Source organism: Protopterus annectens, chromosome 8.part0 (genome assembly GCF_019279795.1).
Source record: "Protopterus annectens isolate FY-2018-M chromosome 8.part0, PAN1.0, whole genome shotgun sequence".
NCBI lineage: Eukaryota > Metazoa > Chordata > Ceratodontiformes > Protopteridae > Protopterus > Protopterus annectens.
In genome coordinates this window covers 1,932,809,850-1,932,833,617 of record NC_056741.1, presented here as the reverse complement: position 1 = coordinate 1,932,833,617, position 23,768 = coordinate 1,932,809,850, and the positions used below count along the sequence as shown (strand labels likewise).

The 23,768-nt window shown below is 38.4% G+C and overlaps 1 protein-coding gene across 3 annotated transcripts in view; it reads left to right on the top strand.

The window, feature by feature from the left end:
• LOC122809736 (capping protein, Arp2/3 and myosin-I linker protein 2-like) overlaps nt 1–23,768 on the top strand; it is a 1,549,910-nt gene that overhangs the window by 938,288 nt on the left and 587,854 nt on the right. For all 3 annotated transcript variants that reach the window (XM_044081444.1, XM_044081445.1, XM_044081446.1), the window contains exon 12: nt 12,514–12,590. In XM_044081444.1, the coding sequence (XP_043937379.1) occupies nt 12,514–12,590 (77 nt within the window). The remainder of the gene's footprint in view (nt 1–12,513; nt 12,591–23,768) is intronic.

Here is a 23,768-nt window from a genome sequence, read left to right as displayed (position 1 = left end):
CAACGAAAATATGGCACCAGACTCCCACTACAGCCATTCCAATGTCCCATTACCTGGCTATTTCACCCCATTTACCATAAACACTAATGTGTGCATATTGCTTTACTTCTACAATGATTATTTGGATTTTATGTTTACATTTTACAGCACAACAATGCACAAACACTAATAGACATCTGGTAAATAAAGCAATACTGTCTCACAATGAAAATAGACTTGGCATTAAAACTTCTCTGCCCTTGAAACTTACATTCATTGAAACAGCATTGAAACTTACACCACATCCAAAGAAAATGCATCGGGCCAGTGGTGGATAAAGATTACCTTTGGGCTGTTTTCAAATCATTAGCCCCATGCACACAAAACAAGAAACATACATATGTTCTTTTCTTTGATACACCTTCCTGAATTTATTAAATTATATTCTTTGTATAATACAGCACACTTGTTACAGCTCATTTTAAATTTATTGTTTTAACATGTTTCCACTAAACTGCACTGTAGGCAATGAAACAAAATGCATGAACCAATAATGACAAAACTGCCCAATTCAGAACATTTCCATCATAAAAGTCTACTTCCACAGCACACTATAAATAGAATGATAGTAGTGTAAGCCATAGGCATGTTGCACAGCTTCTCGCACTTATTTTCAATTTCATTTTTTGGGGGGGGGACAAAATGTCAAAAAACAGGGACACATTTTAAACATTGCTTGTATAATTTTGTAAAGTTGCTAGAATAAAATGTGTTACCACCATGCTTTTCACTGGCGTGTCTTGAACCTATGCATTACAGTCAGAGCAACATACTACTATGCCAAATTAGCAGCTTCCTAAAAATAGGAAGACTGAAACTTAATGGCTATCATTTAGTGAATTAATGTATCACTTCTCACCATATCTCTCAACCTCTTAGCACAAAAAACCTGGAGAAACAAAGCCAATAATGGGGGAATACAAATTCAGTTCTCACTTCTCACCACAGCTCTCAATCTCTTAGCACAAAAACCTGGACAAACAAAGCCAATAATGGGGGAATACAAATTCATTTCTCACTTGTCACCATAGCTCTCAACTCTTAGCACAAAAAACCTGGACAAAGCTCACAAGTGGTTGTGGCTAGGGACTTATCAGAGACACATTTTAAACATTGCTTGTATAATTTTGTAAAGTTGCTAGAATAAAGTGTTGTGTTACCACCATGCATTTCACTGACAAGTCTTGAACTGAGGACCCTATGCACTACAGTCAGAACAACAGACCACTATGCCAAATCAGAAGCTTTCTGAAAATTTGCAAGACTGAAACTTAATGGCTGTCGTTTAGTGAATTCATTTCTCACTTCTCACCACAGCTTTCAACCTCTTAGCACAAAAAACCTGGGCAAACAAAGGCAATAACGGGGGATTACAAATTCAGTTCTCACTACTCACCACAGCTCTCAACCTCTTAGCACAAAAACCTGGACAAACAAAGCCAATAATGGGAGAATACAAATTCAGTTCTCACTATAGCTCTCAACTCTTAGCACAAAAAAACTGGGTAAATCTCACAAGTGGTAATGTGAGGCTCTTTTTACCTTGTACTCAAGGTACAGGATTTGAACCGGAGTACCTCTAGCCACCAGGTGTATTAAATGGGGGATATTTTCACACACACACACACACACACACACACACACACACACACACACACACACACACACACACACACACACACACACACGCACACACACGCACACACACACACACACACACACACACACACACACACACACACACACTTCTCTGTAAGTTAGTTTCCTTACTTGGAGTTTACCCACAGAGTTAGTGCTGTATAGTCCTAGTCCTAAGCAGAGTTAATGCTGTATTGTTAGAATTTCCAATTTCGCTGCAGCAACCATTTGTTGCCATTCCTGCTCGCATTTGAGCAGCCAGGCCAGCTGGAAATGTGTGCGCTCCTTGAGCTCAATTCTGACAGGCTGGTAGCCCTGAGGAAGCTGACATCATCGCTCATGTGATGACATCAGCTCTAATATCACAAACATTAAAATACAAAAGAAAAAATCAGAAATGAAGGGGTGCCACTCATGAATTGTGGTACCCATTCATTTCAACCCCACAACTTGGTACAAAATTAGTAATTCAGCATGGTTGGGAGGTATGCCCCCCCCCCTCTGTTATTAATACAAATTTTCTCAAGAATTCCAATTTCAAATTTTGTATAACATCCATAAACCAATGAATGTGTGTACAGGACATTGTTTACATTCTCTTTTTAGTATCATATATGTGTTCATATATCCTATTAAGCAACTTTCTGTCGGTTTTGCCCACATAAAATGACTTACATTGCTTATGAACTGCTATATAAACTAGTCCTTTCATTTTCCAATTACCGCTCACTAAAATAACCTTTGTATAGCAATAGTTCCCTAAAATAATAGTTCCTTTCTCAGGAGTATATTTACAAAAGTTACATCTCCCAAATTTTGTCATTCCAGTGGGAGTCTCACATTTTTCCCCTAATAAAAACTCTTTTAATATTATGGTCTATTTTAAAAATAAACTGTGGTGCCTTACCGGAATCTTTAAAAATTCTAATAATATTTTTAACTAATGGACTAATCTCATTATATTTCATGGGCAAACAATTCTGAAAATTCCATGTATTATTAGACATATCACCCTCCTTCGCTAACTTGGTAGGTTTACCTAATAATAGAATGTATTTGACCCTTCTGTCCTTTTACCACTTCAGCTTAAATATTGTTAAGTAAATCCTGTGGATATCCTTTCTCCAAAAGTATACACTTAATTATATTTATTTCTTCCAAGATTGTTTTGTGTTCCAAAACTATCCTTGCTGTGCTAATAAATGTCCGTTCATCAAGTTTTTCTTACAAAACCGCAGACAGCAGCTTTTGTAGTGAAAGTATAAATTAGAGAAGCTGTCCTTTCTATAAATAGAGGACACAATCCCATTTCCTTTAACAGTAATAGTCACATCCAAAAAATTAAGAGATGAGGATGAAAGGTTGTGACTAAATTTCAAAAAAGTAGTTGCTCCTGAAATGTATTCCAAAAGGGTGTTCTTATCTTGCAGGCTCCCTCACCAAGTAATAAAAATATCATCCAAGAATATACAGTAGAATGTCCTTCCCTTGATATAAGGTGGTATAAATATAAAATGTTTTCCTCAGGTGAGCATAACCAGATTAGCAAATATGGGGTGGGTGCATGCTGCCCGCATAGCAACTCCTTTTATTTATCTATAAAACTCAGTTTCAAAAAATAAAAAGTTGTTCTGTAAAACCAAATCCATAAGTTCAACCAAAAATCTAACTTCTCTAGTATCTAATATACACTATTTCAGAAGAGCCATGTGAAAAAACCCAGACCCACATTGTGTGGAATACTAGTAAAAAGATCAATAACATGCACTGTTAAAAAAACTTCAACCTTTGTTCCATAAATTTGATGTTAATTTCCCAAAAAAATCCCAAGAATCTTTTAAAGCATGAGGATAATGATCCAAGATATTTTTTTAGCTTTCTATCTATATAAACTGCAAGGGGGTAAGTTTTAGAACCATGTACTAATTAACATGTAATGGGGGTTAATCAGAGGTTTATGTATTTTATGAATTCCAAAAAACATTGGAATAAGTGAATCTTTATTAAAAAAAGAAATCAAGTACTTCAAGTCCAATAACCCCTTGAGTCAGAGCATCCTCCAAGAATAAATCAATTTTCTTATATGCAATATTGATTTCATTTGGTGAAGTGGACATGTATTTTGTCTCATCCTGTAACAACTCAAATATTCTACTCACATAATCAATTTGATTAACTATCACTACACCCTCTCCTTTATCTGCCTTTAGAATTCTGGTGGCTTTATCCTTAATTAAATTGTTAAATAAGGTACTTTCCTCACCAGTTAGATTAGAGAAGCCTCTTTACTTTTCCTTAAAGAGGCACAATAAATCACCCTCATAAGCCCTTTCAATTTCAAGAAATGAATTAAGGATTTTATTATGAGACTCTCTTGGAATACAGTATATTAGATGCTAAGGAAGTTAGATTTTTGGTTGATCTTATGGATTTGTTTTTACAGAACAACTTTTTATTTTTTGAAGGTGAGGTTTATAGACAAATAAAAGGAGTAGCTATGAGGGTGGTGTGTGCTCCCCATATTTGCTAATCTGGTCATGTTCACCTGGGAAGAACATTTTATACTTATACCACCTTATATCAAGGACATCCTACTGTAGACTTTTGGATGATATTTTTGTTATTTGGTGAGGGAGCCTGCAAGATAAGGGTACTTTTTTGGAGTACATTTCAGGACAATTCCTTTTTTAAATGTACTCATAACCTTTCATCCCAAGCTATTGATGTTTTGGATGTGATTGTTACTGCTGAAGGAAACAGGTTTGTGTCTTCTATTTATAGAAAGGACACCTTTATCTATTTCATACTTACACTACAAAATCTCTCATCCATGATCTTATAAAAAAACTTGGTGAAGGGAGAATTTATTAGGGCAGCAAAGATGCCTATAGAAGGAGCAGACTAGGAACATGATTTATGAAGTAATGGAATAAGGTTTAGTTTAGCAGACCATGAAAAAGGCATATCTACAGTGCAGTATATATTAAAAATATTAGAGGCAAACCATGTTTTGGTGCAGGGAGTGGAGTATTGTTTCCTGTTGTTTATTGCTGGGGAAAAAGAATATTTACACCTTTATATAATTTAACCTATTGCATTCTCTTTTTCTACAGGGAATTTGCCCTTATGATATCAATAAAAAAAGAAATATTACAAAAATACTTTCCATTGTCATGTGAATGCATGATATAGATAATGTTTCTCATAATTCTATCAACTCTTCACCATTAGAACATACACATTTACTTTTCAATTCCTATCAACCTGTTTATTTTTGTCATCTATTTGAGCTTTGTTTTGTATGTATTGTTCCTAAATTTAGCATATATTATTCATGTAATATTTTATATTCCATACTAATTATCCTTGTCTTAATATCTTTTGTTCTTGGTTCCACTAAAGACTCTACCAGAGCTCTTTTTTCAGCCAAATGTTCTCCCGTCTCTCTCTCTCTTTGTCTTTCTTTCTGCCTATATTCCACCAACAGTCCCTTATACAAAAGGTAGACTCTAACCTGCAGATCAGACATCTGCTTAACATCTTCCTACTCTGTCACTTTTGATTTCCATATTATTTGCTTCTAATAGCATGATTCATTTTTGGTTTCCTCCAAATCCTTGCTTTCTCTTGCCTATTTTATGTACCCTTAGTTGCCTGTATTCCTATTGACAAAATCCCCTTTCTCTAATTACTTGCTGGTTTAGTTTTCATAATGTTGTCAATATATAAATTCTCCCTAAGGACTTGCTTCCAAAATTCTAACCTCCTTGTATTGCTCATATTTCCATATTCTTCCACCATTTTGATCTATATCCCTATGCTTATGCTGTATATATACGTTTCAGTTACAGAGCTTTAAAGTATTCCCGTCAAACCAGGTAGTCCTAAATTACTCTGTTCAACAGGAAGAATCAAGTTATCCTAATTTACTTCTTGCCCTTCTCTCCTCCCATATAAATTCTTTCAACTTTCCTCTGGCTGATATGACATTATGTACAAGGCCAAGGGGATGAAAATTATTTTCACTGCATACACTTTATTGTCCATGGCTGTGGCCATTAATTTTCACTCTCTTATTTTTTTAATAATCTTCTTGGTCTCATCCACACATCTTTAGCTGATACAATGGAATCCTTTTGAATCTGTACACCTAATATTTCATTTTTTCATGTCCTCATGGATATAGGTATATATTGTCGAGCTAACTCGTATGTAGGCACATAATTTATTGCTAGAATATGCATTTATGTTCATTTATTTTATATTCTGAAATACTTTAAATTGGCTTAACATAATCTAAGGCACCCTAATTTTATATTCAACAATTGTCAAGTACAAAATAATATTCTCCACAAACAGAGCTATTTTTTATTAACTACCACACTGTCTATATCCCTGAATTTGCAAGTTCCTACACTTTTTAGCTAAAGGCTCCACTTATGCAGCAAATAAGAGAGGAAGAAGAGATCACCCCTACTCAACCCCTCTCTTTAAACTAAAAAGTTAGAATGGACTGCCCCCAGCATTATTAATGTCTGTGATCAAACATGTATTCTTCTTATTAACTCTGCCATGCTATTTAGGAATATGAATGCTAATATTGCCTTACTCAAGAATTCCTAACAAAACAGTTCCCTACATCAAAATTAGTCAACAAGTCAACAGAAATTTTTGCAGACCACTTCGCTCTGAATCATCATTGTTCTTATCAATGTTACCAAATTTTTGTCTGTCTTCCACAAAGCCACATAAATATGTATATATGCCCAGTCCGCAGAGACCTTCCATAAATGCAGGTTCTTTCTTCCTTTCCAAAACATTATTAAATAATGCCTTTCAAATTTTCATCAGATCCATTCCTCCTAACCTTAAAATTCCTACAGGAATTCCATCCATGCCTAGAGATTTTCCTATGGGTTGGTGTAATACATCACAGCTTTTATTTCTCTTTTCTCTTTGCTGACTTTTAGTTGTTTAGCTTCTACTTCCCCAAGGCTTGGAATATCTTAAGTTTCCAAAATGGTTCCAGTTGTGTCTCATCCTTATTTACCCAATCCTCTGTGCAGTATAGATTTTCATAAAATTGCCAATATGTCTCCAGTATCTTTTAAGTATTCATAGTTAACCTTCTTGCTATAGGGTACCTGGGTTTTCTACAGCTCTTTCCACTTTTTCACCCAAGTCTTTGCAATACGAATTTCTGTACTCTGGGAGTATTATTGAAAAAAAAATGTTTTAACAGCGTTTTTCCCCCTAAACTCATGCATACTATCCAAATATTCACCTCTTTTCTTCTTAGTGTTCTGACAACTATTACTACTCTCTGTCCTCTGCAACATTTTAACTTTCGCCAGTCTATGTAATTTTTTTTAGCTTTCTTCCCACATCTTTCTCCTTTGTTATAAATTTAAAGTCCATGTTTATTTTATTCTGTGCATTAGATAGCCCCTCAGGAACCATTTCTGTCTGCCCTAATGCACACATTTTTTACGTAGGGTCTATCCCTTAAATTCACACTGTTGTAGTTGATAGACAGGCAAACACATATGCTTTTCTTTTATTTTAGTTACTTGTATATTTACCATCGTTTTTGTAGGTGCATAGTCAGATATCATTATTGGAGAGGTCTCTATACTTTCAACCAAATATACATGCTCCTGTGATATATACAGTTTCCACTATATATCTACAGGTAGCTCAGATATATTTGGGGATAATATGTAAACTCTCTTTGAACTGCTCCTTCTGAAGTAACATCCTCCATTCCAAATGTCTTCACATACATGTATATTTTAAAAACATTACCATATCTTGCCATAGTATCCTTTTTAGGACCACTGGATACATTTTCATTGCTACACCCTAATTTTTAATCACCACCTATAAATAACATGCCCTGTTAAAAACTTTTCTCCCCAAATTCTTCTAAATTCCATAACTGTAGTTTTAGGGAAAATGTAGATGCATGCTTAAGGTAAACTTCTTTCTTTGCTAATATCTCCTCTCTGCTGCAAATCTTCCATTATTATCTTTGTTTTTACTACCACAATTGAAGCCCTTCTTTCTATCAATAAAGTAACAGCCCTTTTCTTTTGTCCCTCCTATTTTGCTGAATATCCTGACTGAAATCCTTTGTAGTGATGTCATCATTCTCTACAAACTTTATCAAAGCAATGCCCTGCACATCTGCATGCTTTTCATAAGTCACAAAAACAACTTCCTTATAAAAGCCAACAACTGACAGCAACAGCATCTTACAGTGTATTTCTCCTTGTCAGTCAAAACTATTCCTCCTCCTTTACCAGCATTCATAATTATCATTGTCATGTAGTTCCTTTAAGGATTACAATGCATATTTTCATCTATTTGCAACCTGGCAATATTTAAGCTGACAAGCTGAGATTTTATATTTCTTTTTCCATATCAAATTTGCTTTAGGTGGTTGCCTTCAAAGGCTCTTTTATCTTTTTTTATACTTTTTTAAATGCTAATAGTAGAGTTGTGAACCAGAGTAAAAGCACTTTCTTTCACTACAAACAGAGACAAATATAAAAATCTTAAGGAACTTTGCTCATATTATATTTCAAATGTACTTTCTATGTAAAAGCATTGAGTGTGTTTGCACTGTTGACACCTTTTTGCTGGCAGAAATATGGACTCATTTCTTAAGCATTAAATGATTCTTAGTTAAAGAAAAGGAGCTTAAACTATATACAAACAAGGGTCTGAGATATGGTATCTTGACTTACCTTATTGATTGGTCAGTCTTGCTGACAACTTACATTTAGTAAGGTTATATAATATGAGCAGGCTGTTAGCCAACTCTTGCTTCATATGAACCTTCTGCCACTGTATGGAGCCAGTGAAAAGTGCATTTATTTTATAATCCTATGAGAAAGCATTATTGTAAAATAAAAATAAATGCTGTGTGCAAAGAAATATTTTTATTCATACCAGCGTACATTTTACACAGTGCTTTGTCAAAGCTTCAGTAGATACAAATGAAAACTAAGGCTTTAATAGTTAACAAAAGTACACATTGATTTAAATTATCCAGTCAGAAACACAAAACATAGTTCAACAGTGATCTATTCTTTAGAATAGGTTTGACAGAAAAACTGTCCTTCAGACTATAATAATTTTAAGACAATAGGCTTACATTTGATTTTAATATCATCCATGGTGGTGCAGTGGTAGTGTTGTTGCCTCACAGCAAGAGGTTCTCCCGTTCGATCCTCTGCTTGTGTTGGGAGTGCCTTCTGTGTGGAGTCTACATGTCCTTCCAGCAGTTGAGTGGGCATTCGAAAGATATAGGTTCATAGGTTCATACTAGGCTATCTGCCCTAGGGCATTTATAAGTCTAGCCAGAGTATGTTTGGCTTTCACCACCCATTTTAAATTAATTTTGCTATGCCCTTTTTTGAGGTTAGTGTACTGTGCCTTTGTCTAACAGTGACACAGAAGTGATACCCGGGGTAAACCTACGATCTCCCATCCACTCATCAACATTCCTCTTGAAGAGAGTCAATGAGGGACTCTGCCTAACCTGAACTGGGATTTTATTCCAGAGTGAAGGGAGCCTCTGGGTTATGAATCTGTCCCTCCAGCATGTTCTATTTATTTCAGTGCTGAGGTTCAAGTCTCTCGAGAGCGTAGCTCGATGGGATTTGGATTTTCTGAGGTGCAGCATGTCCATTAATTCCGGGTTGGACGTGGCTTTATACGTCAGGCACAGATCGCCTCTAAGCAGGCGGTATGCCACTGAGTAGAGCTGGAGTTTCTTTAACCGGGCAGCATATGGCATCTGTTTGAGCCCTTTGATCCTCTTGGTGAGGTACTTTGGGGGCTTTCCAGTTGCTGCAGGTGTCTGGTAAGGTACATCCCAAAAGGGGCATTGTACTATATGCGTTGAATGGGCGTGCCTTCGTTGAAGGTTGGGTGTCGGGCTGGCAACTCGACACCATAAAAAAAACAGCTGCCAATCATTAGCGGACCGGAGTTCCGCTGTGGCAATCTCTAACCAGGAAAAGCCGAAAGACAAACAACAACTGCAGTGAAGCTGATGTATTCTAATAACCATTGTTTTTAAAGGCTTTAATGAGTTGTTATTACTCAGTTTTAACAAGTGTTTTTATATGCAGGTATTTCTATTCTGAAAAGGAAAAATTAATATGCAGAGTGTACAACTTTTTATAATGTTCTTTTAACAAACTGTTAGGTTATTCATCAAGTATGTGTATTTACATTTTATATACAATTGATTGTTATTGTAAATTTGAGGCATCACATGACCACTGTATATATTTAAACAGGATGGGATGTTTGTTTAGTTCTGATGAAGTCTCGTTTAATTCAAAAGGATGGGAAGCATTCAACATTTTAATAAATTGCTTTCTATTTGGTTATTTGGATAGTTCTATTTTTTAAAGTTGATGGATGTTTAGCTCTGCTGTGGAGTGTGTTTTGCTTGGTTTTGCTGGCAGTACATGTTTACAAAGGACATATTGCCACTTAGATTCTAACAACAATCAATTTTTAGAAAGTTCCCACCCTCTGTTATTTTTGTACCACCTTTGCATACCATTAGAAAAAGCTGCATATACCAGCTGTATCTTCACTCAGTTTTGTCTAAAGGTGTTAAAATTATGTAATGGGACCTATACCAAATAAAGACGTCTTGTGCATAGAAAATAATTTTAAAAGTCTAATTTCTTGTTATGGTATAGTGCATAGAAGTATTTGTTTTACTCATAAAAGAACAAGTTATACATTGTTATACATTTACTACACACAAAAGTGTCCTGCTTATTAATAATGCTTGGTCTCAAATCCACTGAATTCCTGAGCTGAATATCAACAATTTAAAAAGTTCAAGTCTGAAAGTACTTGTCTAAGCTGGTGATTGTGGTCAGTAAGGAAGTTAAAATTTTCTCTCACAAAAGAATAAAATCTGGCTGTAGGGACCAGGGTTTGTGTTCTAAAAGGTTAGCAAAGGTCAATAGGGTGGAGTCACGGGGTCTATAAGCTTTGTTTGACTGCAGCCACTTTGAAACATTTGAGGAGGGAACACAGGTTTGTAGGCTTGTTTAAATAATTGTGTAGTATCTCCACTGGAAAGCAATCTGCTTGTTTTGTATGTCAAGGGAATATTTAGCCAAGATGTAGTTGAAAATGGTCAAGTCTGCATTTAAGCTTGGTTTCGGAGACATAAATAATGCCAAAGAAGTTTATACTGATCTCACCTGTATAAGCAGGCAGTTTTTCTTGTTTACTCCTCCAGGGTTGATAGCTGCTGCGGACTGGATACTTTTTATATAGAAAGAATGGATTCTATTTGACATAAGATGGACTGGGCTGAGTTCAACATTCTCAGAAAGACAGACGATTAGTTTAGCTAAGTGTAAACATTTATTTTACAAATTGCTTTTGGAGTTGGGGGTTTGGCATGAGTAAATTTAAACAGAGAATGTTGATACAGGTAATTACAGATTATAACATTATGCAGTAGGAATTGTCACCATTTAATTTATTTGACTGAGCTGGCCTCTTCCCTGTCCTGATTATGTGGTCTTTTCTTTACCTTGTTTATTTTACTTTAGCACAATTTGACATTCACAAAAAAAAAAACAAAGAATGCAGAAGCACAAAATAGTCATATTTTTTGTCTGTTTTCCTAACATCAAACATTTGTCTTATTGTAATGTAGTCACTCACCATTCCCTGCCACAGTATTCCGTTTGGATTATATCCTAGGGGGGACTGTCATGTACTTTACTGCCCACCCAAGTATATTCTAGAGTAATAATCAGTAGAGACCCACATCATGCTTTCTTCTGTCCTTCCTCTGCAAGATGTCCTTGGAAGGGAAGTGCATGGTGTAAAGGTTCTGGGGGATACTGCAAACGGTCAGAACTGGGGAAAACCTGTTATCTTTAATCCTGCCAGTATTACCAGCTATGGAGGTAAAACATTGTTTATGTGGGCTATGCATTTAAGTTCCCATGATGGAAGTAAGACACAATGATGATGAGTCTTCGCTAAGAATTATTTGAACACTAGGTATTCTGTCAGTTATCGTCCGTTGGCACAAAATCATCACAGGATAGCTAATCATCAAAACATTGGTCACCAGAAAATCTCAGCTCAACGATGCTGCAAATTATAACCAAGATGTAGTTCCAGAGGGATTTCCAGTTTTTTTTTTCTTTTGAAAAACAGATTAGAAAGTGTAGAGCATGGGTACAGTAAAGCATATAGTCCAGTTGTACTGTTTATATGAATTTCTGAGACCATAAATTTGCCCAGCTAAGGACACTGACTTTCATGACAACATATAATTAAATGATTGTGTCAACTTTAATGGTAAATGTGAAATAAATAAATAGATAGGTAAATGTGAGCCAACTTAATAGGTAACTATGTACAAAGTGAATTATGAATGCTATAACTAGTTAGGCAGCTCAAGTTTTCTAGTATGGGGGTTTTATTTACCTGCTACTTACTTGAGTGTATAACTAGGTTTAATACTGCTGAACACAGCATAATATATTTGGTTTGGAGGTTAGCATCATGGGAACTCAGTGTACTTACCTGAAATTTTGGCTGAAGCCATGAGTGAAAGAAGACCATGGTCTTGATTCAAACATTTCTGTATGACATCCTAAATTTGAAATATAGTGGTGTTTCACTGGAATGGTACTGTCTGATTAAGAAGCACACCTATTAAAAGCATTCCTGTGTTGATCGTAGCTCTGTTAGGTAGCATTCCTGTGTTGATCCTAGCTCTGTTAGGTAACAGTTTTACATATTTATCTTCTTACTCTGCTTCCTTTTCAGCTTTTTGGAGCACTGCTTCACGGATGCACTTCAAACCTTACCTACCTCAATGTCTCCAAAAATGCATATTCACATAAGTAAGAGCCCACTTTTATGAATGTTCTCCTGGATGATGTTTTTTTTTTCTCTGTAGATTGCATTCTTACTTAAAATAATTCTGACACTTTAAAAATGTTTGAAAAAAAGTTACATGTTGCATAATTGTTGCAGGTTACTACTGTGGAAGACATTTTCCTAAGCATATAGTAAAAACTTACCTTTTACTTTAGATTTCATTTCTAAAGTGGAGGCTATTGGTTGTGCTTTTGTGACCATTAATACATTGGTAACATTATGATCATTTATACAATGATGACATCAAGGCCATTTATGTATTGGTAACATCCTTCACTTAATATTCTCCCTGACATTCAAGATTAACATTCTTTAGAGTGTCCTACCAGTTACCTTTTATCTGATTTGTCTGTTATATTCATCTTTGATACTCTCAGTAGTTCTGCGTATGTGAAGAATCTCAGGATTTGGTAATCTAAAATGTTTTACATGAAGGGAAGCTGGGTATAACTGAACACCCCAATTTTTCTGAGGATGTAATAAGCTTGATGACGGCTTATCTATCTATCTATCTATCTATCTATCTATCTATCTATCTATCTATCTATCTATCTCTCTATCTAACTTGCCACAAAAGAGAACATGAGGACAGGCAATTGCTTCTTTGTTACAGTGTCAGTTTATGACAATGTTGCAATGTGAAAGTAAACAAGTCCTTGATGTGTCGCAACACTGCCTTACATATTTATGGCACAGAATCCTCTAATGCCGGAATTTTTTTTCAAAGTTACTTTTAACCTGTAGGATGCAGAAATAGAATAAAATAACCTTTTTTTAAATGGACTTCTCAATCTACCAGCCCTGCTTCTTATTGGAGTAAATTGGATGTCACCCAAGGGGGATGAATAATCAAGTTTTGACTACATTCAGAACTCACAGGAAGAGTTCTAATGCCACAAACTCCATTACACCATATACCTTTCACATACATGCACAGACTAACACTCACAAAATCTTGCAGTCAGCTATTTCCTACTTGCATCCTTTTCCTTAATCTGGTATCATCAGATATCTCTTTCTTGTGACCAACAGGATCATACATTTGTAATTTGTTTGTTCTCCTTTCTCATTCTTTCAAGTACATTACCACAGTAGGAGGACAGCTCTTAGGCAAGATTTGTGGGGACCGCTTGGTTGCTGTCAGGTTTCCATCCTCCTAACACCATGACGTTCAGACCATTACAGTTTGATGTTCTGATCAATGTATTCTTGATGGCTCATTATTGATATAGCATGCAAATTCTACCCAAGTCCTTTTGCTTTCTAGACTGACCAGTGCATTGTGACCACTGCCTTGGTCTGTTTCATAACACTTACTGAGAGTGGATAAGTTTTATACTTTTCGGTAACTGTATCCATGCCATACACAGCAAACATTAGTATCTGGTGAGAACTGCATGTGCATGGGTGTGTGCAAGCTTCATAGCTCATGATTATCTGTTGTTGCAGCACTAGAACTGACCAGTAGAATGAGCAGGGACCATTTAATAAAAATTTCAGCCAACGACATAGTAAGATTATGTGAATATGCTGACCATACCTCTCAACTGTATAGATTTTCACAGAATGTCCAGATTTTTGCCTCATATTTTTGGTCTGTTCCTCATAAAATTTGCCATTTTCTGGAAAATCATTGAAGATTGAAGTCACTCAATAATACTAAATAATAACAGACATTTGAGTTTCAAACTTTATATCTTTCAGAAAATATGTAAAATAATTTGATATATATATATATATATATATATATATATATATATATATATATATATATATATATATATATGGTTCCACTTCATATCATCGAATTATCATTTCATCGAATTTCAAATCGAGACCAAATCGTCGAAAACTAATTTTGTCGAAAACTCATATCATCGAATCTCAAATCATTGAAAACTATAAAGCAACTATAAATAACATTCCACAAAGTTTTTACTACGTTTATGCAGGAGGGCAAGCCCCCCTGCACCCCCAATGTGGGGGCTCTGCCCCCCACACCCCCCTTAAATAAATATACCAACTCCAAGGTCGCACTACAGTGAGGGAAAAAGGAAATTTCCTAACCCCACTGTAGTGCGACCTTGGAGTTGGTATATTTAATTACAGGGGGTGTGGGGGCGGAGCCCCCACATGGGAGGTGCAGGGGGGCTTGCCTCCCTGCATAAACATATTAAAAACATTGTGGAATGCTATATCTAGTTGCTTTATAGTTTTCAATGATTTGAAATTCGATGATATGAGTTTTCAATGAAATGAGTTTCGAAGATTTGGTCTCGATAATTTGAAATTCGATTAAATGATAATTCGATGATATGAAGTGGAACCATATATATATATATATATATATATATATATATATATATATATATCATAAAATCTATGTAATAATTATGCAAAACCTATTATTCTGGCAACTTTCTAAGTTTATAGGAGCAATATTTAAATTCTGCGCCTATTTTTGGGCCTTTGTCTTCTCATTCTTTCTGGCTTTGTCCAGATTTCTTGAACTAAGAGGTTGAGAGGTATGATGCTGACATTAGGAAAAGTGCTTGAGAAGTAGACAGTGAATCAGTGCTCTAAGGTTCTGGCCTGCCCACTATGATTGAAAGTTAGAAATCTGGGCAGAATGGGACAGCTAATAAACTCGGGCAAACCTCATGGATGATGCAAAAAGCAAAACTGTCATCCCTAATTCATTCACTCCAATGGAGCTAAGGAAGTTTGCACTGTAATTTCCAGTGGACAGAGCCTAAGCCTTTTGACAGAATCAAATTATGTCTTCACATTTCAAATAAATGTTCATATCTCTGGAACCATTGGGGTTATGAAAGAATTATAAATGGCAAACTCTTCAACACAAACTATTTTTATAGTGGTAGTATTCTTAAACCAAATTTTATAAGTCACAATAAACACAGTAACTATTGCATTTGTAATATTTTGTAAACAACTTACAGTATCTCAGCAACCATTCAAGTTACACACATAGTATCAGGCACATTTTGTTCAACTAGCTGAGAGCTTTTGTATGAAGCTAAGGGATTCTGTCTGTGCTACTTGGTTGTTGAGATATTTAGAAAAATGTGAACATTATGTCTAAAGAAATTAATATCATAAAAACAATAGTCAATATTTATTTACCTGCACTAGACAGAGGTCAACTACTACTGCAATTATGTTTGCCATTGTACAAGCTTTAAGAAGAAACATTTTAAAACCTTGTATGTAGCATGGTTTTGGAATTATTGATGTAAATATGAACAAGCAATATTTTACACCTAGAGGTGTCTGTAGGAGTTAACTGCAGATGCATCTGCAGGCGTCATTCGGATATAATGAGCATTCAGTTAACGGGAGCTGCTCAGAGTTTGGTGACTGTAGTCAGAGATCTGAAGTATATCTGAACTGAAATTCAAGTCATCCACTGCAAACAACTGAAAAATAAATATATTTAAAGCCTGTCTGCACTTTAAATGTATTTATTTGAATTGCTGTTTCATTTTTACTGATTGTGTCTGCATTTTTTATGCACTTTGAAATTCTGTACTACTGCCTTATACAGCATAGGCTAGAGTCAGACTTGCTGAAGCTAGGCTGTTTGGTATCACTGTGCTCTAAACCAGCCATCTTACATTAGGAGGGCCTCCCAGCACTCTTGTGGCAGAAGTGTTTATCTCAGGTTCCATCTGAGTTGGCGATTGCTGGAGGAAGGCTCAATTTGGGACTTTCCCATTGGTAGTTTGTCTTAAAACTGTTGAATTTCACCAGTATTTAAGCCTCGTGTTTGCGAGGGTTTGCACTCAGTTAACCAGAGCTGCTCAATGTTTGGTGACTTTAGCCAGAGATCTGTAGTGCATCTGAAATGAAATACAAGGCATCCACTGCAAACAACTGAAAAATAAGTATACTTAAAGCCTGTATTGTACTTTAACGTATTTATTTGAATTGCTGCTTTATTTTTGCTGATTGTGTTTGCATTTTTTTCTGCACTTTGAAATTCTGTACTACTGCCTGAATAGGCCAGATTTAGACTTGCTGAATCTAGAATGTTTAGTATCACTGTACTCTAAATTAGCCATTTTACATTAAGAAGGCCTCTCTGCACCCTTGTGGCAGAAGTGTGTAGCTCAGGTTCCATCCATACCTCTCAACCTGGAATCATAAAAAAATCTGGACAAATGTCCATGAAAAATAGGTACAACTGGCCAAAAATTTGTACACTGATTAACAAAAAATTTGCATACATAATTATGTAACCCCACCTACTTCAGTGGAATTGTGGGAAACCAACTTTTAAACGCAAACTGAAGAACAGGTAAAATATGAAACACAAAATAAACAGAAGAACACTAGTGTTTTATTTATATTAATATTTGAACTTGTATCAAATTTTGAACCTGTGCAAAACTAAAATACAAATTTCTTTTATAAAAATAAACTGCTTCCACACTATTATTAAATAACAGAAAATATAATGAGTACAATGCCTTGCTATGCCATGACTTGAAAATTTCTAGCAACATGGTAGCATCAGGGTAATGCTCATGCCAGCCTAATCTGATGAGATTTTTGAATCTGTGTATAAACTAAATAACTAAAAATGGTTAGCAAAAGTCCTATGTATCAGTTTTAATAAGGCTGTTGTCAATATTATATATCAATGGATAGTAAACAAGCAAAGTAGGCCAAGGGTGGAACTTAGGATGGTATAAATTAATTAATTCAGCAAGCCCTGCACGGTGTGCAGGAATAGTGCAGAAGCTCCTGGAGGCAATATGGCTGCCGTGCGATCCAGGAATAAACTACAGGGACGTGCACGAGCGCTGCTGAACTATTCCTGCACGGATGCAACTCCAGTATGCAAATTACACCATTTGCAGGTGAAAAACATCCAAATGAGGTGAATTTGCAATTCAGGAAGCTGGCAGCTGGCTGTGCAGGACTAGTGTAATCTGCAGAAATGTACTCAGTAATCGAGTACATTTCTGCAAACTACAAAACGGAGCCATGACAGCTCCAAGTAAAGGGTTTATATAATGTGTAAAGCATGCCAATGGCCAAATATATGGCCATTGGCACGGAAAATAGTTTTTTTTTTTTTTTTAGCCAATTTCGGCTGTTAAAGTGTGCCCTATGGGATCGGGTGAAAAATAAAGAAAATAACCTGAAATAAGCATTCTAACCAAAATCACTATTTTTCCATTATACTCATTGGCAGGCAGAAGACAACACGGCCAGTGAATAGTGGTTGCTAAGGGGGGAGGCTCAGTGTGGGACCTATAACTATGCATCAGCAGGCAATCATATGCAAATGAGGGGAATGATACTGAATCCCAAATTTCCCTTTAATGCTAGTCAACACCCAACAGTGTAAGTGCAGGAATAGTTTGGTGAAAGCCTAGGAGTTACCTGACATCATGGGGGGGTGTCAGGCATACTGTAAGTGGATTGGAGCCCTGTGGCTCAGGTTTGCCCTTAGCTTAGCAGAGCTAAGCAAGGGTGTGTGTCTGAGGCTGCCTAGCACTCTTTACATTGCCTGAGCAGGTGTGCATGCCATGCACTGGGTTTTAAAAGGGAAAAAAAGTAAACCAGGAAATAGCAGCTCTGTGCACATTTGAGCACTGTGTTTGTGCATCGCGCCCCTGGGCTTAAACAGGAAGGCAATGGGAAGGGAAAACAACAGTAGGAAGGTAATCTAGGAGAACTAGCATAGCTGGCAGGTGAAATGTATCGCAATCAGCCAGTTACACAGGCAGCAGAACAGCCCAGCCCAGAACACTACTATAAACTATGCAAACACCTTTTCCTCTGTTTTTTTCCCCACATACTCTACACCACCAGTGTATTCAAGCGGGGAAATTTTAACAAACAAAAACAACAAAATGATAGGGGCTGCAGTAGCTATCGTACATCAACATGTGGAATAGGCTGAGGGTGGTGAGGATGAGAATGCTGTTGACCAACCCACAGTGAGGAGACAGAGAAGAGTCTACTGACCCAGAGTAACCTACCAGGGGCTACATCAGCTGGATATAATGGAGCACTATAGGGTGGACAGGGACCTCCTACAGCTAATTGTTGAGCTGTGCCAGTCATGCCTGACACACACAACTAACAGAGGGGAACTCATCCCAGTGGATACCAAGGTATGTGTAGGCCTAAGAATACTAGCCACAGGTAACTTCCAAAGGCCAACTGGGGATATCATGGGGATCTCACAGGCATCAGCAACCAGGGTACTCCACCAGTTCCTGGATGCCATGTCAGCATGTGCCGGTGAGCACGTATATTTCCCCAACACCCGTGAGGTGTTGGCCAGCAATATGCATCTCTTCCACCAAATAGCAGAATGCCCTGAGGTAGTGGGTGCTGTAGACTGCACACACATATGCATCAAAGCACCATCCGGTGAACGGGGTAGAGTCAAGATCAACCACAAGGGTTTCACCTCCATCAACTGCCAGGTCGTGTGCGATGCCCAGGGCATTATAATGAATGTGCTGGCTGCCCTGGAAGCTATCACGATTCCCACATCTGGCATCTGATGCAGCTGTACCAGAGATTTGCTAATGGGGACATCCCTCTTGATCACCTAGTGAGGGATGCTGGGTACGCACTGGAGCCGTGGCTCATGACACCCATCAGAAATGCACACACACCCGAACAAGAACTCCATAATGTAGAAATGTAGTAACAGTCAGGTGTGCCCCCAATCCTATGTAGAAATGTAATAACAGTCTGGTGTGCCCCCCCAATCAGATGTAGACACATTGTGACAGTCAGGAGTACCCCTCCCCAATCCTATGTAGAAATGTAGAAACAGTCAGGTGTGTCCCCCCAATCCTATGTAGAAATGTAGGAACAATCACGTGTGCCCCCCCAAACTGATGTAGAAACGTAGTAACATGTATGTGTCGGTATAATACCAGTGGAGCACAGATTACCTGAGGTGGCCATGGTAGCAGGATAGATTGTAGCATTTGTACAATATGCAGGTATGTGTGTGTTAGGTTGATGTGTTTCGTATTGTGTGAGAGTGGTCAGTATGTGTGCATGGTGAGGTTTCACCTGGTGGCCATTGCGCAGTACTGCCGATGACAGGGCCAAGTCCTCTCAATTGCAGTGCCAAACACAATGCTCCCCAGTATAACACATTCTAGCAGTAAGCCATTGTAAATGTATGGAGGTGATATGTGTCACCATCTGAAAGATGGACATGGCAAGACTGTTGGGCCAGATATACAAGCAATACACAGGGGAAAGTACCCCAGACAGTGTATAATGTGTAACCATGAAATAGACACACCCTTAGAATTGTACATACAGGTTTGCATGACATTATCTGGGCTTGTAGAAGGGAATACCAATGTCGTCTGGCCAAACACTCACAGATCACAAAGGTCATAGGAATGATGTATTGAGAATCAGCTGATGTCTCTGCACAAGCGAGCATATGTGGAATGCCCCATGCATATCTGTGAGTCAGATGCAAGTAGTGTCCATAGCACACATGCACCCAGCTCACCCAACCACTACCCACAGGTACCTCTCCGGTCTTATGCCTGCTGTTGGGAATGGGTACAATATGACCCCCACCTGTGTATGGCAATAGCAAAAGAATGCAGCATGCTGTGCATGTGTCCCATGCAGGTTTGTCCCTAGCTGATAGCAGCACCCTGCCAGCATCCACACCACCTGATCAATACTGACAGAAAGTATTGACAAGCACACCTACCCTCTCACCCCAGTGGAATACACTGTATAGCAGTCTGGTACTGTAGGACTGACAGAATGCAACAGCCTGTTACAGCTGGCCTGCATCACTACCAAATGGCCTACAGTCCTCTGCCAAAGGCCTGCGTCTCCCCTGTACTGCCATTGTATGTTATGTCATGGACTCCCAAATAACATAACATAGTCCACAGAACCCATATGCATGACCATGTCAACAAACCACAGTAACATGTCCACCATGTCCCACTGCATGAACTGTAGACCAACACCAATACACTGCTTTGATGAAGTAAGTATAGGGAAAGTATCAGAGAATGTTTGCATAATGTATGGAAGAGGAGAGAATAATAGGGGTGGGGGGTTGGGAGCATGGGCAGCATGGAATGTGTGAAGTCTGAAACACAGCCGTGTGCACATACTATCCCTGGCTGCAAACACAAAAATGGGTGGCTACAAATCTGCCCATACACCACAATCGGGGTAATGTCCTGACTTATGACCCTTGCCTCTGGGTAACCTGCATGAATCTGTACAGCTGTGAGTATTGTCGCAGCAAGATAAGGCCATACTTGTTGGATGTACAAGTATGGGATCCTCTGCCACCATTGTACCAAGGTGCTGAACTGGTTACACAGACCCAGCAGCAAATGTCTGCAGCTCCCTCTCCAGAATGGCATTAGTTTGCAGGAATGTGTAGGCGTTTGATCACAATACTGCAAACAGCTGCATTCACCCTTTGTTCCCCAGGACATCACTGCAAGCAAAAAATGTCTATCTGACAGTACTTGAGGGCATAAAATATCAGTGTATAACACTGCACACATCTGAATATCTCTGCTAACACGAGGACCATGTAGCAGAAGCAGCACAGATGCAATTACCTACAGTACCCACTATCCCTTGCCCAGTTTGACCTCATATTGCCAACTGATCTACAGATATCCTGCAGAAACAGTTTGCTAGCTGTAGGTGTAGAATACAATCTACCTGGAATGAATACACACATTCAATACAGAAGGGCATACTGGGCATGCTCCCACACTTAGAGAAATGAAGGCAATGTGAGACAACAACATACTGAAAGGTCATACTAGGCATGCTCACACACAAACAAATGAAGCCCATGTCTGGCAACAGCAGTCGACCATACATATCTGATAGTTGCAGATGTTAGTGCATACACTCCTCAGTATGCACCAGTTATGCTTTGTACACATATTGGATAGGAATACACACATATATCCAAGGACAACACACTATAATATGCCAAAAGTACACATACATAGATGTGGGGAAGAGAATGACAGTGACAAAAAGCCTTCCATCATGAGGCCTTTCCCACGCAGCACACAGCCAAGTGGCTACAACCACATGATGTGTAAATGTCACTCACCGTAGAAATTAGCCACTGGTATCCCTCAGCATTGTAGACTATGGTGCTAGTGCTAACTGTGCAACATGACTGTACAAGGCAGAAGTCATCTAGCAGTTGTATACACATACCTGTGGAATATAAACCTGTGTGTACCTGAGTGTGTTGTGTCTACCTCTAGATGAATGGGTTATGACCCATGCACACACACACTCTGCCCTCCTCATAGCCCTACTATGGCAAGCCTGTTGATGTCAGTCACTGTGAAATACACCTTTGAGGAAGGGATAGCCCAGTAATCTCTGTGGCGCATCCTATAACTGTGTAATGCTGTAATGTGATAAACTAGTTAGGTAGGAATTCTAATCCCAGACATGGCAACTGTGTGTGTGTCTGTCTGTGCAGGGACCATTTTAGGGTAGTCACACCCACTATAATTCAAATGCCCTTCTGTGGCAAGCCTGCTGATGTCATTCCCTTTGAAATACACCTTTGGGGAAGAAGTAGCCCTAGTAATCTCTGTGGCGCGTCCTATAACTGCATAAGGCTGTAGTGTGATAAACTAGTTAGGAGTTCCAATCCCAGACTTCTAAGCTTCTAATCCCAAAATTCTAAGCTTGTTTCCTGCCTTTCCTGTGGATAGTCTAGTCTGGATACAGATTTGCTGTGTCCAGGACTGTTTGTGGGCTTCTGAGCCCCCAAGCCTTTCTGTGTTGGAAGGAAGCCTTCTAGCTTAATTTTGTTTCTTAGAACTAGCCACTTTTCTAGTTTCAGTACTCAAGTCTGTTTCTTTGAGCTCAGCACTTGTTCAGAATTCGTAAGCACTAAATAAGCTACAAATTATTACAGCACTTAACTTTCCTCACTTGTCTAGAGGAAAACAGTTTCTAGTACTTAACAAATAAGCACCTATCCAGGCATGTCTAAGGGTCAGCTCCCGGTGTTTTCTCCTGTCTACCTGATGAATCTGGGCATCTTGGGGCAATGCAGCAATTGCCTCATGTACACAGACAACCCTGTCCTCCTACCACCCAACACTACAACCTGAGAGAGATGGACTTATATAGCCAAACTGGAAGCAAAGCTCTCTTCACCCAAGACTGAACTAGACAGTCAAGAGGAGAGGGTAAACACTTGTGCCACATAGTCCCTCAAAACCTACACCACCAAAACATACACATAGAAACACAAAACACACACCTACATTTGTGGAGGCTCTCAGTAAAAACCTGCCCAAGCAACAGGGACCTCCAAAGCAGAAACACAAGCAACCTCCCCCCCCCAACACAACCCAAATGAAACATAGCCCACAAACTCAGTGTGCCACTCAACCACAGCCCATAAGGCATAACAACGTACCCTCTTTTCAAAGTCATAGGTGACTCTGTAGTCAGGCACACTGATGTTCCACTCACCAGACTAAACAAGGAGAAAGTTACTGTCAGCTGCCTGTCTGGTGCCAGGATCTGCCACATAACGCATGCACTCAGGTCACTCCACAACAAGTACAAATATGACTCTGTCATTGTCCATGTTGGTGTGAATGACCTGAGACATACCTCCCTGGACTACATGAAAAGGGACATGGAGGAGCTGTCTGATCTTGTAGCCCAGACAGGTGTGACTCTAGCCCTGAGTAGCATCCTGCTATCATCCAGAATGATAACACAGTACAAGGGCAAAATGATTGATTCAACAATTGGCTAAGCTTCTGGTGTCATTCTAAGGGGATCCAGTATCTATCTGCCTGGGATGACATGACTGACAAACCACAATGCTTTGCCAGAGAAGGCCTGCACCTGTCGCCCCTGGGATTCCGGATACTGGCTAAGGCTCTAGCCACCCCTATAGTGCCTCTTTTAGGCAAGGTTCAAATGACAAATTCACCACCATAACAGGTACAAGCAAGCAGAATCTAAGGGTATTGCTACTCAATGCTAGAAGTCTAAACCTCAAAATGCACTCACTCGAGGCACTTCTTAAAATGGAGAACATTGACATCTGTGCAGTGACAGAGACCTGGTTCAAGGCT